The 12,616-nt window shown below is 45.5% G+C and overlaps 1 protein-coding gene across 4 annotated transcripts in view; it reads left to right on the top strand.

The window, feature by feature from the left end:
* Positions 1 to 12,616, top strand: part of IFT88 (intraflagellar transport 88) — a 2,010,164-nt gene that overhangs the window by 191,701 nt on the left and 1,805,847 nt on the right. For all 4 annotated transcript variants that reach the window (XM_069640006.1, XM_069640003.1, XM_069640005.1 and 1 more), the window contains one exon: positions 7,071 to 7,127. In XM_069640006.1, coding sequence (XP_069496107.1) covers positions 7,071 to 7,127 — 57 coding nt within the window. The remainder of the gene's footprint in view (positions 1 to 7,070; positions 7,128 to 12,616) is intronic.

Here is a 12,616-nt window from a genome sequence, read left to right as displayed (position 1 = left end):
CCAAGCCAGGGCCTGATTGGTGATACCCAGGTTATCAGGGAGACGGTTGAGCAGGAGGGCATGGTTGACCGTGTCAAAGGCAGAATAGAGTTCAAGTAGGATGAGGACACAAGGGTATTTGGAATCAAGGTTGGAGAGCAGGTCTTCACGGATGTTTAGGAGGGACAGTTTCCGTGCTTCTGACAGTTCTGAAGGCAGACTGATGGTCATGGAGACAGCCAACAGATTCAGAGTGAAGATTAAGCTGGGAGATGGCCGGCTTTTCCAGGAGTTTGCCTAGGAAAGGAGTGATGGAGATTGGGCGATAGTTAGCCGGTCAGGAAGGTTCGGCAGAGGGTTTCTATTATTTTGTTTTATTTTTTATATCTATTAAAATTTCCAAACCAACAACCACATCAAAACATGTTGGTGAGAGTCAGAAAAACAAAAATGTACATAACATTTCCATTACCAAATAACAACCATCAGTTAACAATAAACCTTTAACAAAAAGTTCCCCGCCACAAATTTCATTAAAACCATAACAACACAAACCACACTTGCACATAGAAACAACCAGGAAACAAAATGCAACACATTAACTCCCACCCCCCATACCCATATTTCACTAAAAATTCCATACCATTACGCAAACAAATCATGAAAGTAATCCCAATTATCGCAGTATTCAGCCTCTCGGTGAAGCCGAAACGCTCGTGACATCTCATACTTTGATAGCGAGCGCATGTCCACCATCCAACTATCAGTATGTGGTTTCTTACGCGATTTCCACACTCTCATAATATGCTTTATTGCCATCAACAATGCCCTATCAATCCATTCAGATACACCACATTTTTCTAAACCTCTGCTTTCATTGGAGAGAAAAACTGCAGACATGAAAGTTCGAGGGAACGACCTACCAATCACTAGATCTACTCGATCAATTACCTGTCAGAACCCTATCACATTCTCAAAGCATATGCAAATAAGTCCCTTTTGAACGTGAGCACCCCCATCAGAAATCCGACTCAATCAAACCCCGCTCAGCCATCTTCACTGGTGTCCAATAAATACGCCCCAAAATTCGCTGGTGAATATACCTCAGGTTCAAATCCATTTTTGCTCTCATTGTCACTGTCCACACATTATCCCAATCAGGCTTCAGATATATCCCTGCCCAGTTCAATTACCCATTTATTTTGCAATTTCCCCCAGGAGTCCTGCATACACACCTGTACCGGCTGGCAGAGGGTTTCTTACACCCAGGAAGCTGGAGAAAGTACACTTCACTTTGGTGAGACAGTTACCACTCCAACGTGTAGAGTAATGCGTTCCTTTCAGCCCTCCCCCTTCTGCTTCTTCAAGCATTTTTCACATGTAAGGGCAGGACTATCTGAAAATGCTGTTTGAGGCAATTAGGATTTTTAAAACCAGCATTGAGTGTGGGAATGGGCGTGTGCATGGCATCAGCACATTTTAAATATGCATTTTACAGTGACTGCCTCGACATATGGTAGGATCATTTCAGAAGTGAAAATATATATATATAATTTCTCTCTTCTGGTTTCTCCAGTTAATTGTGCCATCCCCCTTTGACTAATGTTCCTGTTTAATGGTTTATGAATTTTGTGAAAGAAATTAGCCTGTGATTCATTCAAAAAAGGTGTTTCATTTTCCAATTTAACGTTACTGTTCATTAATAATAACCACAGTAATGTGTTATTCATATAGTGCTTTCACCAAAGCCCTGCACATTGTAAGGAAAGCTTTCTCTTTACTGCATCTTTCCATCTTTATGGATCCCCCAAAAGTTTTGCTTTTATTTTTTAATCTGACCTGTACTTTTTGCAGTGCAGTGAAGCCTTAGGCTTCACTACACTGGCCTTTGCTCATATGCCATGGGGAAACTGACATGTCCTTCAGGCTGTCAGTACTAGGCAACATTGTTTGCCTTAGTCCTATTACTGTGTTACTACTTTTTGTTCCTTTTGTATCACTTGTGGTAACTTATTATCATTGTACAATGCAGCTTACATGGCATTACAATGGGGTACATTTTTGTTTTGCCCTAGACTAACACTCAGAGGATTTCTGGTTACTCTAGGTGTGCTAAAGGGATAGGCTAGTGGCAGCAGTGATTTTTTTCCCACTTTTTGGGACTTTTCATTTTAGACTTTACCGCGTTTGGCTACTAACTGTGGCTAGTATCCAAACATGGCCGTGCCACATGGTTTTTTGCCTGTCCTTTCGCCATCTTGTTCTTTAGCAATCTTCCTGGCCTGAGGCCATGAAAATCTTTATAAGGACTTCCAGTGCCTGGGAAAGCAGGAGATTCTGGCAGGCTTCTGGTGGATTGGGTGTTTGCTGGCCGAATGTGGACTGGGACTGTCTGGTCCCAATCCACAAACTGGTTTTGGTCTGTCTGAGTGGTATGCATGAATGTTCCTGCCAGTGGTCCTGATTCGACCACTGCTGGGGGTGTGTCTGTGGGCTAGTCCTGCTATTGGCAAGTGAGGGCAGCAGCTCTTACCTGGCTTTTAGGATAAGAGGACCCCTGCACCCATTTTTCAGAGATCCTGGAGAAACCTGAAGGAGCCAAGTATCCTGTCCAGCTGTGAGACCCGCAAAGAAACCTGAGACCTGTCTGAAGGAGTCTTGGCAACCAACTTCTGCTACTGTCCTGCTCCTGATCTTTAGCAGTCCTGATTGGACCACTGCTGGGGGTGTGTCTGTGGGCTAGTCCTGCTATTGGCTAGTGAGGGCAGCAGCTCTTACCTGGCTTTTAGGATAAGAGGACCCCTGCACCCATTTTTCAGAGATCCTGGAGAAACCTGAAGGAGCCAAGTATCCTGTCCAGCTGTGAGACCCGCAAAGAAACCTGAGACCTATCTGAAGGAGTCTTGGCAACCAACTTCTGCTACTGTCCTTCTCCTGATCTTTAGCAGTCCTGCGAAGGACCTCTGACCCTTGGAGTGGAGGACCATCCATTCCTGAGTTATGCTTGGTGCCCTGCCAAAGTAAGCCTTCGGAAGTTCCCTGGAACTGTCCTGTGGCTGACCAGCTTTGATTTTGGGCTACCGTGCTGCCGGCGTCACCGTTGCGAGTTTTGGCCTGAAACCTGGAAACTTGGGGGATGTTCGGCTGGCCCTATGAGACTAACCTCTGTGGAATTATGGTGTCCTAGCATCGAGAGGACCCGTGATAGGAGGGAAAGTCCGACTGCAGGTGCTGAGTCCTTTTGCATCGCCGTGCTGCGATGACCACCATCCAAAATCGCTTACCTGACCCGAGTCCAATGCTGAGAGGGGTCTTGCATTGAGTTTTGCTGCATTCCTCAATTGAGAGTCCTTGCAACAATGAAAGACATAAACCGAAGATCAGCTCGAACCTGCAACCCCTGCAAATAGAGGACTGCGACTTTCAGCAAGAAAAGCAACCTTGGACCCTCTTCCTTTGTCCTGCCAAGTCTGGGGAAGAATCGGAGTACGGGGGTAAGTTACAGAGCTTCTAACTTACCCCCATACTCACATTATAAGTCAATGGGCTTATAATAAACCTTAATTCTAACAATATTGGCTTTGCCATTGCTTGCTTGCGCAAGACCTCTGAAAGTTGGGGCTACTTTTGGTGTTAGTTTTACTTGAACCCTAACCCTAAGAACTCTTCACTGGACCCCAGAGACCATGCCTGGTTCATAACGTCTGTAGAATCTTTACCTGAACCATTGGGCAAAAGGCCCCAGACAACTTATGGCTGGACAATTTTAGTTCTGGATCATCTCTGTGGACCTTGAGTGCATAAAACTAATCTAACCTTTCCTTTGCCAGAATTTCTGATATGTGTTATGCCCTATAATAAGTGACTGTATCTATGTATCTATTGTTTATTAGTCTTGTGTGATAACTCTACATGCTAATAGTCATTTTTCATAGTGTGTTTTGGCCATGAATAAATAACTGTATTTTTACACATCCTGTCCAAGTGTAATTTGTGATTCCCATTGTGTGAACTAATTGTGGACCCTTTACAAGTTCACCACCTCTGAAGATCTTAGCCTAGACCACCTGAGACTGCTATCTGAATTGGTTTGGCTACAGCTCCTCAGAGTTTTCCCTGTCTCAATATAGGTTGGCCTTCTATACATCTGTCCACCAGGCCCGAGTGTAGAAAATCAGTCCTAACACACATAGAAAATGTACATGCAATTTTTATGACCCATCTGAAGTTGGTACACATTTATCAACCTTGAAAGGGTGAAAGGAGGAGTTGGATGTGACAGGATTTGGACCTGTGACCTGCAGATCCCATACGTATGTTGGCAGCGAGCACTCAGCCTGTGAGTTATCTTACCAGCATTATTGTTTAGGTCTATATGAAATACAATGCAAAATATATGCACACTTCAAAAAAGGGATCAAGCGCAGGAAAACAAAATGGGGATGCATGGTAAGGTCCTTGGTTGAGGAGTTCCTAGCCCCATTATTCTTCATCATAGCAGTGGTGCTGTTATTGATATAGATGCAATAGTAAATTGAACAGAACCAGCATTAGGCCCTCATTACGAGTCTGTAACTCCGGCAGATTACCGGCAGACTCGCCTTAATGTTTCTGCCACCTGATATCCTGGTAATACTGGGATATTATGGGCGGCGGAGGAACGGTAAGTTCCCATTCCCGTGGAGTCCCATAGAACTCCATGGGAATAGGAACTCTGAAGCACCGGCACCATTAGTAACATTGCCAGTGCTTCAGTGACAAATCTACCGGTAGGGGCCTGAACTACCGGCAGATCAGGCCTGCCGGTAGTTCACAACCCCTACCAGCAGACTTGTAGTATGCTGGTCTGGAAAAGGTGCCGGTAACGGTTGTTACCAGCACTTTTTTCCAGACCGGAAAACTTGTAATGAGAACATTAGTCCTAGAACTGACTGGGCTCATTTCATATTTTCTCTCGAGCATTCATATCTCAAGCGTACTTCAAGTCAAGTATGAAAACCAGTGCAGTACCCGACCAGCACTCAGATACCATAGCAGTGGCAAACCCTGCCATACTAAGAACCATACCATTCTATAACCTGCCATACAAATGCTGTTTTCCACTTATAACACAATTGTGCATATCCTGTTTGAGGTTGCAGTCTTCAGAAAGAACTTTCAGCCAGAATTAAATCCAGGATATTTAGCAATATAACGCTAGGAGCTTGTTTGAAGTTAGGAGACTTTCTGGGTTTTCTTCATCAACTTTGGACAAGACCTAAATGTGATACTTGGATAGTTTGTTTTTGTACCTCCATAAAAGAAAGTACATTTTTAAAGAAAAATATTAAAATGAAATTCAAATAACCCGTAGATGAGGTATTGTATCTGTTTGACTAAATTAGTAAATGTGTAAAAATAACGCTGTGAATTCCCCATGATATATTATTTTATTATGTACATTTTATCGATTTATAACCAGCACCATGAGATAATTACTGGGGGAGTAGGGTGTGGTGGAGCTATGATAAGGCATTTATAACGCGCCTATACACAAGTGTTTCTAGGCGTGACAAGAAAAAGAAGGGTAGAAATAGGGAGGACAAAACTAGCAATCCTATTAGGCCTTGTGTCATTCAGATTGTGCTAGGGGGAGGGAAGAGGAGAAGTGACAGAGTGCGGGAGGGGGTGCAGTAGCAAGATGCTGTAAGTGCTGCCAGATGCGGTAACTGCTGCCAGGGTGGTGGCTCAAGTGCAGAGAGGCAGGTGACTCTAGGGTTGCAGATACAGTCCCTAATTGGGTGGGACGCTCGGAGTCCGTGCAAGGGGTTGCTGGTTGTGCAGGAGCCTGGTGCCCATGAGGTTCAGTGGGTGTCCAGGTAACTAGTTAACGCAGCAGACAGGAGCATCAGCAGGGGAGAGAGGGAAAGCGGAAGCTAAGAGGAAGGTTTTGAGTTGCTACCGGAATCTTAGGTGGTCCTGCTCAAATTTGAGAGATACAAGGAGACGGTTCCAGAGGGAGGCCCCAGCTGAGGACAGAGATCTACCCCCCACTCTCTGCCTGGAGAAGCGTCTAACCCACAGAGAGTTGGTGGTGGATGAGCGGAGGGCTCGAGAAGGAAAATGCTTAGGAATCGAGAGTTGGATGTAGTGTGGTCCCCGGCCCCAGAAAGCCTTGTGGACAACGCAGAGGGTCTTGAACTTGATCCTTGCAGCCACCGGGAGCCAGTGGAGAGATTTCAGGGCTAGAGAGATACAATCCCTGGGTTTGAGGTCAAGGACAAGTCTTGCAGTCCTGTTCTGTATTAGTTGCAAAGGGTGAAGAGTAGAGGCAGCCAGATTTAGAAAGAGGCTGTTGTAATAGTCCAGCCTAGAGAGCGCAGGGTTGGAGACAGTGAGCTTCTGGGGGAAAGTGAGAAGGGGAAGAATACCTCTGAGGAGGTGCAGCTGGTAGTGTGACTTCTTAGAGATGCGAGGAGAGAAGGAGAGAGTGAAGTCAAAGATGACACCAATGTTCTTTGCCTCACAGGAAGCTGCGGGTGTAGGGACCAGGGTGGGCAGCCAGCATGCAAGAGGGAAAACGGGAGCAGGGTCCCAATGAGAAGGATCTCAGTCTTACTGGCATTAAGGCAAAGATCGTTGGAGGCACACCATTCCTGAATCGCGGATAGACAGCCAGCAGTGAGCGAGAGATCGGAGGAGGCTGAGGAGAGCCTGAAGGAGAGCTGCGTGTCATCCACATAACACTAAAAGTTGGAACAGAAGGTAGAGATGAGTGGTAGAGGAGTAAAGTTGATATGTATAGTAATTATTCAAATGTATTAAAGGAGTGCACAGATTGAAGAATGACGAGCATACACATAGGTAACCCAAGATGAAGAGTTAAGGCATCCTTGCAAGGCTTTTATAATGACCTATAAGCATGTGCACAGTAATGTTTTAATAAATGCAAAGTCTGTTTTCCATGTGGATCCGTGTACTGGTGGAAAATACCACTTTGACTATCATTTTGCTAAAAGTCTGAAGTTTGAATTCAGTCTAGGAAATGCTTTACTTATCTGTTCTTCTGCAGGAACATGTTTGAAAAAGTTTAATTACCTATTTACTTTAAGATTACAGGCAAAGTTCCTGGTACAGCGGCTGCACGACCTGTAGGCACTTCGTTTGGGGTATGTTTTTCACATTAATCAGTTTGTTAAATGGAAAGATCTGATTGCTATTGGGTATTGCACCATATGAAACAACTTTGTAAATTTATTGTACAGTTGAGATCATTGTTTAAAATGGCACCTTGCATACAGCTTCAGAAATTATTATAAGAAAAGTGAACCAAAAATCGGATTTTCTTTGGTCTCTGCCATAATCTTACTTTCTGAATTCTTCCCATCTGTTATGTTACGTTATATTATTGCCATCTGGGCTACTGGAACAGTCTTTATCACCCGCCATGCATACTGGAGTTAAGAAACCAAATACCTCCCCAAAATATTCCACCAATACAACCCCACAATCTACCCAAGATATTCCTAAAAAGAAAACATATTCCTCCCACCATACTAAAAACCTCAGCCATGGGCCTGTGGGGGAATATTCTGTGTTGTTTGTTTGTTTGTTTGTTTGTTTTATTTATTTGTATAGCGCTCCAAACCCAGAGGTAGAAGGGTGCTTAAAGAAGACGGTTACATAATTGTGATATACAATTTTCAATATACAGCAATTTACAGAATATACAGGCATAGTTAAGCAGTGGGAGGTATACGCACATATCTAGGTGGTACTACAGTTTCAAATACAACAGTTTGCAGAGATCACATATATGTTTAATCAGAAGGGAGTGTAGCCAGATATTTGTGGTGCTACTCTTTGTTGAGGAGCCAACCGATAACATGTTTCCTGAAGATCTGGAAGGACTCAATAGTTTTAATGTTGAGTGGTAAGGTGTTCCAGAGTTGGGAGGCAAATACTGTGAAGCTAGCCCCTCCGGCTCTTTTTAAGCGGAATCTGGGCACTGTCGAGCATAAAGTGTTGGAGGATCTAGTTGTTCTGTTGTTGGGTTTCATGGTGAATTTATTCGTTAAATATGGTGGGGCTAGGTGGTTTAAAGCCTTGTATGTGAGGTAAATGGTTTACAAATCAATGTTTTGACGTATGGAGAGCCATTTGCATGATTTCCTAGCAGAGGAGATGTGCTCACGCCTGGGGATGTTGAGTGCGTTATTTTGAAGTACTTGTAATTTGTTAGTTATAAATTGGTTAGCGCCTAGCTACAGGCTATTGCAATAGTCCAGTTTGGACTGTATGAGGGCTCTAGCAAGAGTGAGGCAGCTATTGGGTGATAGGAAGGGTCTACTGGCCCTGAAAAGCTTGCCGATGTAGGCAGAGGCTGAGGCGATCATGTTGGTTTGTTTGGAGAGGTTGGAGTTGGCAAATACGGTAAAAGCTGAGCGTTTTCACGCTTTTGGCAATAGGGATGGTGTGACCGTCGATAATGATGTTGTTGTAGTTAGGATTAAGTTTAGCCAGGTTACTGGGAGAGCCGATAAGGAGAAGCTCTGTCTTGTCATCATTCAGGCAGAGGCCATGAGAGGCCATCCATGCCTGAATGATGGAGAATATTTTGTTGATCCGGGAGACGTCTGCGTGGTAATTGCCTGTGATGGTGAGGAGTATCTGGGTGTCATCTGCGTAATTCATGTAGATGACACCCAGACGGTCCAGTTGGTCAAATAGTGGCTTTGTAAATATGTTATACAAAATGGGGGAGACACAGGAGCCTTGTGGGACCCCGCATAAGATGGGGATGGGGTCTGCTGCAGCTTTTGTTGAGAAAACCTGCATGGTTCTGTTTGCCAGAAAGTATTGTATCCATGTGACGGCAGAGGAGGAAAAGTGAGCTGCGGTGGCTAGGTGGCTACAGAGGATTTTGTGGTCAAAGGCCACTGAGAGGTCTAAGAGGAGCAGGATCGCGGCATTGCCTTTGTCTTTAATTTCATCAATCTGACTTTTGAGATCAACAAGGGCAGTTTCCGTTCCATGTTGAGGTCTGAAGCCAGATTGACTTATTCCTAGCCGTTGGTTGGATTCCAGATATTCCTGAATTTGGAGATAGGTGACTCTGTCCAGGATTTTAAATAGGAGGGGGACTGTGGTGATGGGTCTGTAGTTGGTGGGTATGGCTGGGTCTAGAGATTGTTTTTTCAAGAGTGGGAGAACCCATGATTGTTTTAGGTTTCTGGGGACTGAGATATTGATGAATGATAGGTCAATACGTTTAGTGATGAAGGGGGATAGATCTCTAGCTGCGTCTATAATAATCTGGGCGGGACAGCTGTCCCCTTTGCAGTTCGAGGGTTTTAAGGAGGTGATGATTTTTTGAACTTCTTCCGTAGTTACTTTCTTGAATGTGAAGCCCGATTTGGTATCAATGGGCGTTGGTGAGCCAGGGTTGGTAAATTTGTTGTTAGAGAGTTGTTGGCGTTTGTCCTCAATTTTAGTTTGGAGTCCTGTGATTTTGTTGTTAAGGGCATTTTGGATGCTGATGCACCAAGGTTTATCTTTCAAGCAGGTGTCAGTAGGTGGATTGGGATTTTCTATTTCTTTTAGAATTTTAAATAATTCTTTAGTGGAGGACCCTGCCTGATCAATCCTGATGTTGTAGGCCTCTTTTTTGGTGCAAATTATCTCACTTTTGTATAGAGAGGATATATTCGTGAGATTTGATTTGTTTTCCGTGGAGGGGTTGGTTTTCCATGTGAGTTGTGCCTTAGCTTTCTCTTTCCTGGGTAGCTTGAGTTCGAGGGTGTACCACTAGTTCAGATGAGCTTTTGGTTTGACTTTGCACAATTTCAGAGGGGCAATGGTATCCATCGCCTTAGCCATGAAATCATTGAAGGTGTCAATCAGTAGGTTTAAATCAGCATTGGCTGGGAGTGCGTTGAGGGTAGGTAGGACCAGGGGTATAAATGCTTCAGCAGTAATGTTGCGTTTGTTCCTGGTAGGACAGGCTGATGCCAAAGGGCACTTTTTAGGTAATACATGATTAATGTTAACCTCAAGGAGGATGAGGTGGTGATCCGTCCATGCTAGAGGTTGGGGGTCCTTACAGATTGTGTTGCAGTTGTAGGTCGCTACCCAGTCGATAATTCTGCCTTTCTGGTGGGTGGGGTGGACACTGAGTTGTGCAAAGCCATGTTCTGTTAGGGCATTAGCTAGGGATGCAGCAGGTGCATCATTGGGGTCACGGTAACCAAGGTTAAGGTCCCCGAGGATAATAATTTGTGCTGATGGCTTGGAGTTTTCAGCAATGAGAGATGTGATGTCTTCTTCAAAGACCCCAGGGGGGCCTGGGGGTCTGCATATGAGGTGAAAGGTGATCGTGCTTGTGGGGCAAGTTTGCAACTTGACTGTGAGTAGCTCGCAGGATGTGAGTGACACTGACGAGGCTGATCTGAAGTCTAAGGGGATTTGGAGATGATCGCTACACCTCCTCCCCTAGCGTTAGGTCTATCAGCTCTGAGGATAGAGTATTTGTCTGGGATGGCTAGCGATAGGTGAGGTCCGGACGCTTCATGAAGCCAGGTTTCTGTTAAGGCTAGGAAATCTAGGTCATTGGTAAGAATGATGTCGGCGATTTCTGTAGGGTGGGAAGCAAGTGATCTGACATTGAGTAAGGCTCCTTTTAGTGGGGGTAGTGTGGGTTTATTGGGAGCTTTGTGCTTCTTGTTAGTTTTGGTGCTGGATTTGGCAGTAGGCCTTCTGGTTGTAATGGGAAGTCTAGTGCCTAGTCTATTGTTACGTGCTGTGAGATTAGGAGTGAGAGAGGGGGTAGGTCCAGGAGGCTTGAGTGGGGCATGAGGCTTAGTGTTCAGTTTGGTGTGGTTAGGCTCAGCGCTGGGCCTGCGGTGGCTGTGGGTTGTGTCAGTGTAGGCTGGGAAGCCAATGTTTATGGGGGATGTAGAGGGCAGGTGATGAGTGGGTGGGAATGGGTGCAGGGGTGGTAGGAAGGGTGTGGAGCAAGGGATAGGGTGGTGTCTTGGACATCAGAGTTTGGCTAGGCCGTCCATGTAGGCTATGTAACTGTTACCGCTGCAAGGTACATTGTCCAGCGTGACGCAGAAAGGGAACATGATGAGAGCGAACCAGGTGATCATGGTCTGGCTACGAGGGTACGTAGTGCTGGAGGCTTAAGTTGTAGAGTTAGTTGGATGAGCAGCCCAGGCAGTGGCTTGCAGATAACTAGTTTGGTCTGGGTAGGGGGCAGACCTATAGGGCAGTATCTGGGTTCAAAGTAATACCCTCAAGCTAAAGTGCAGTGGGGCAACTTCTAGAGTCAGGGTAGGATATTTAATCTAGGATGCAGTGGGCAACGCCTAGATTCAAGATAATACAATTGGCTAAGAATGCAGTGGGGGCAATATCTAGATTCAAGACAATACAGTTGGCTAAAATGCAGTGGGGCAACACCTAGATTCAAGATAATACATTTGGCTGAGAATGCAAAGGGGCAACACCTAGATTCAAAATAGTATAGTGTGTGATTACAGAATCTGAGCATACATAATTAGGTAGGCGGAAAATAGGCACGCAATGATGGGCAGTAGGTGAGATGGGAGGAGGCCCATAGGTACGCTTAGTACTAACTTCAGGTGTCAAGACATGGCTATAGGCTAGTTGCACAAAGCAAATGACTAGGCACAACAAGGCACAATAATGTAGCTACTGCAAATTTCAAGGCACAGCAATACTCAAGGCACGGCAGTGGGCTAGGTACTGAATTCAAGTGATTAGGCACAACAGCGAACTTAGTGCTGAGTTCAAGTCAGGGCACATAGGCAATAGGTAGGGTATAGCAGTTGGCTAAATACTAAATACAAATGTCTAGGCACGATTGAAAATTAGGTGTTCATCTAGGAGTCAGGGCACAGCCTTAAGCAAGATGCACAATACAAGTGAACAGGGACCACAGTGAGCTAGTTAGTGGCAGAAACTGCAAAGTGGAAGTAGTCCGAGTTCAGGTGACACAATACCTTATGCCGAAGTTATGCACATGTGGCAATGTTTTGCTGTGCAGAGTTCATGGCAGAAGGCAGAGTCGGGCAGAGATAGGCTGAGACGGAAGTTGGCCTTGGATCGATGGCCTTTGCAGAGATGGCCTTCCAGCGTGCTATTGGCCAATAAGAGGACGTTGAGGGCCAATGGCAGTAGTTGGTGGTGCTGGGTGGGAAGAGGCAGTGAAGGGAGCCTAGCGACTCCAGGCGTCCATCTTGGAGCGGGGTGCCCTGTACAGCACTGGGGGGGAGCACGGAAAGTGGAGTGCTTTGTGCTGGTGTTGGCACTCAATCCGTGCTAATATCGCTGTGTGGTGGATGTGGCAGGTGTCGGGCACATTGCAGCGCTTTTGCAAGAAAAATGAAGCGGCGCAGCCGTCTCGGGGATCTTACCTTGATGGAGGGAAGCTCCTGCTTCTCCTCCTCAAGGGGGAACACTGCTCCAGCAGTGTTGTTGGGAGCCCCTGCTCCTTTGGCCTGGTCGGGATGAGTGTTATTCTTCAGATCCAAGCCTTGTAACACACAACCCCTTATCATGAGGAACAAAAGCACCTGAAATCCAGAGAGACATGCCAGTTGAACTGTTCAAGTAGGCTTTGGCCCTGTGCTGT

Source organism: Ambystoma mexicanum, chromosome 7q (genome assembly GCF_040938575.1).
Source record: "Ambystoma mexicanum isolate Mex_15411 chromosome 7q, UKY_AmexF1_1, whole genome shotgun sequence".
NCBI classification, from domain to species: domain Eukaryota; kingdom Metazoa; phylum Chordata; class Amphibia; order Caudata; family Ambystomatidae; genus Ambystoma; species Ambystoma mexicanum.
The sequence above is the reverse complement of the archived record's forward strand: the minus strand, read 5'-3'. Positions and strand labels throughout refer to the sequence as shown.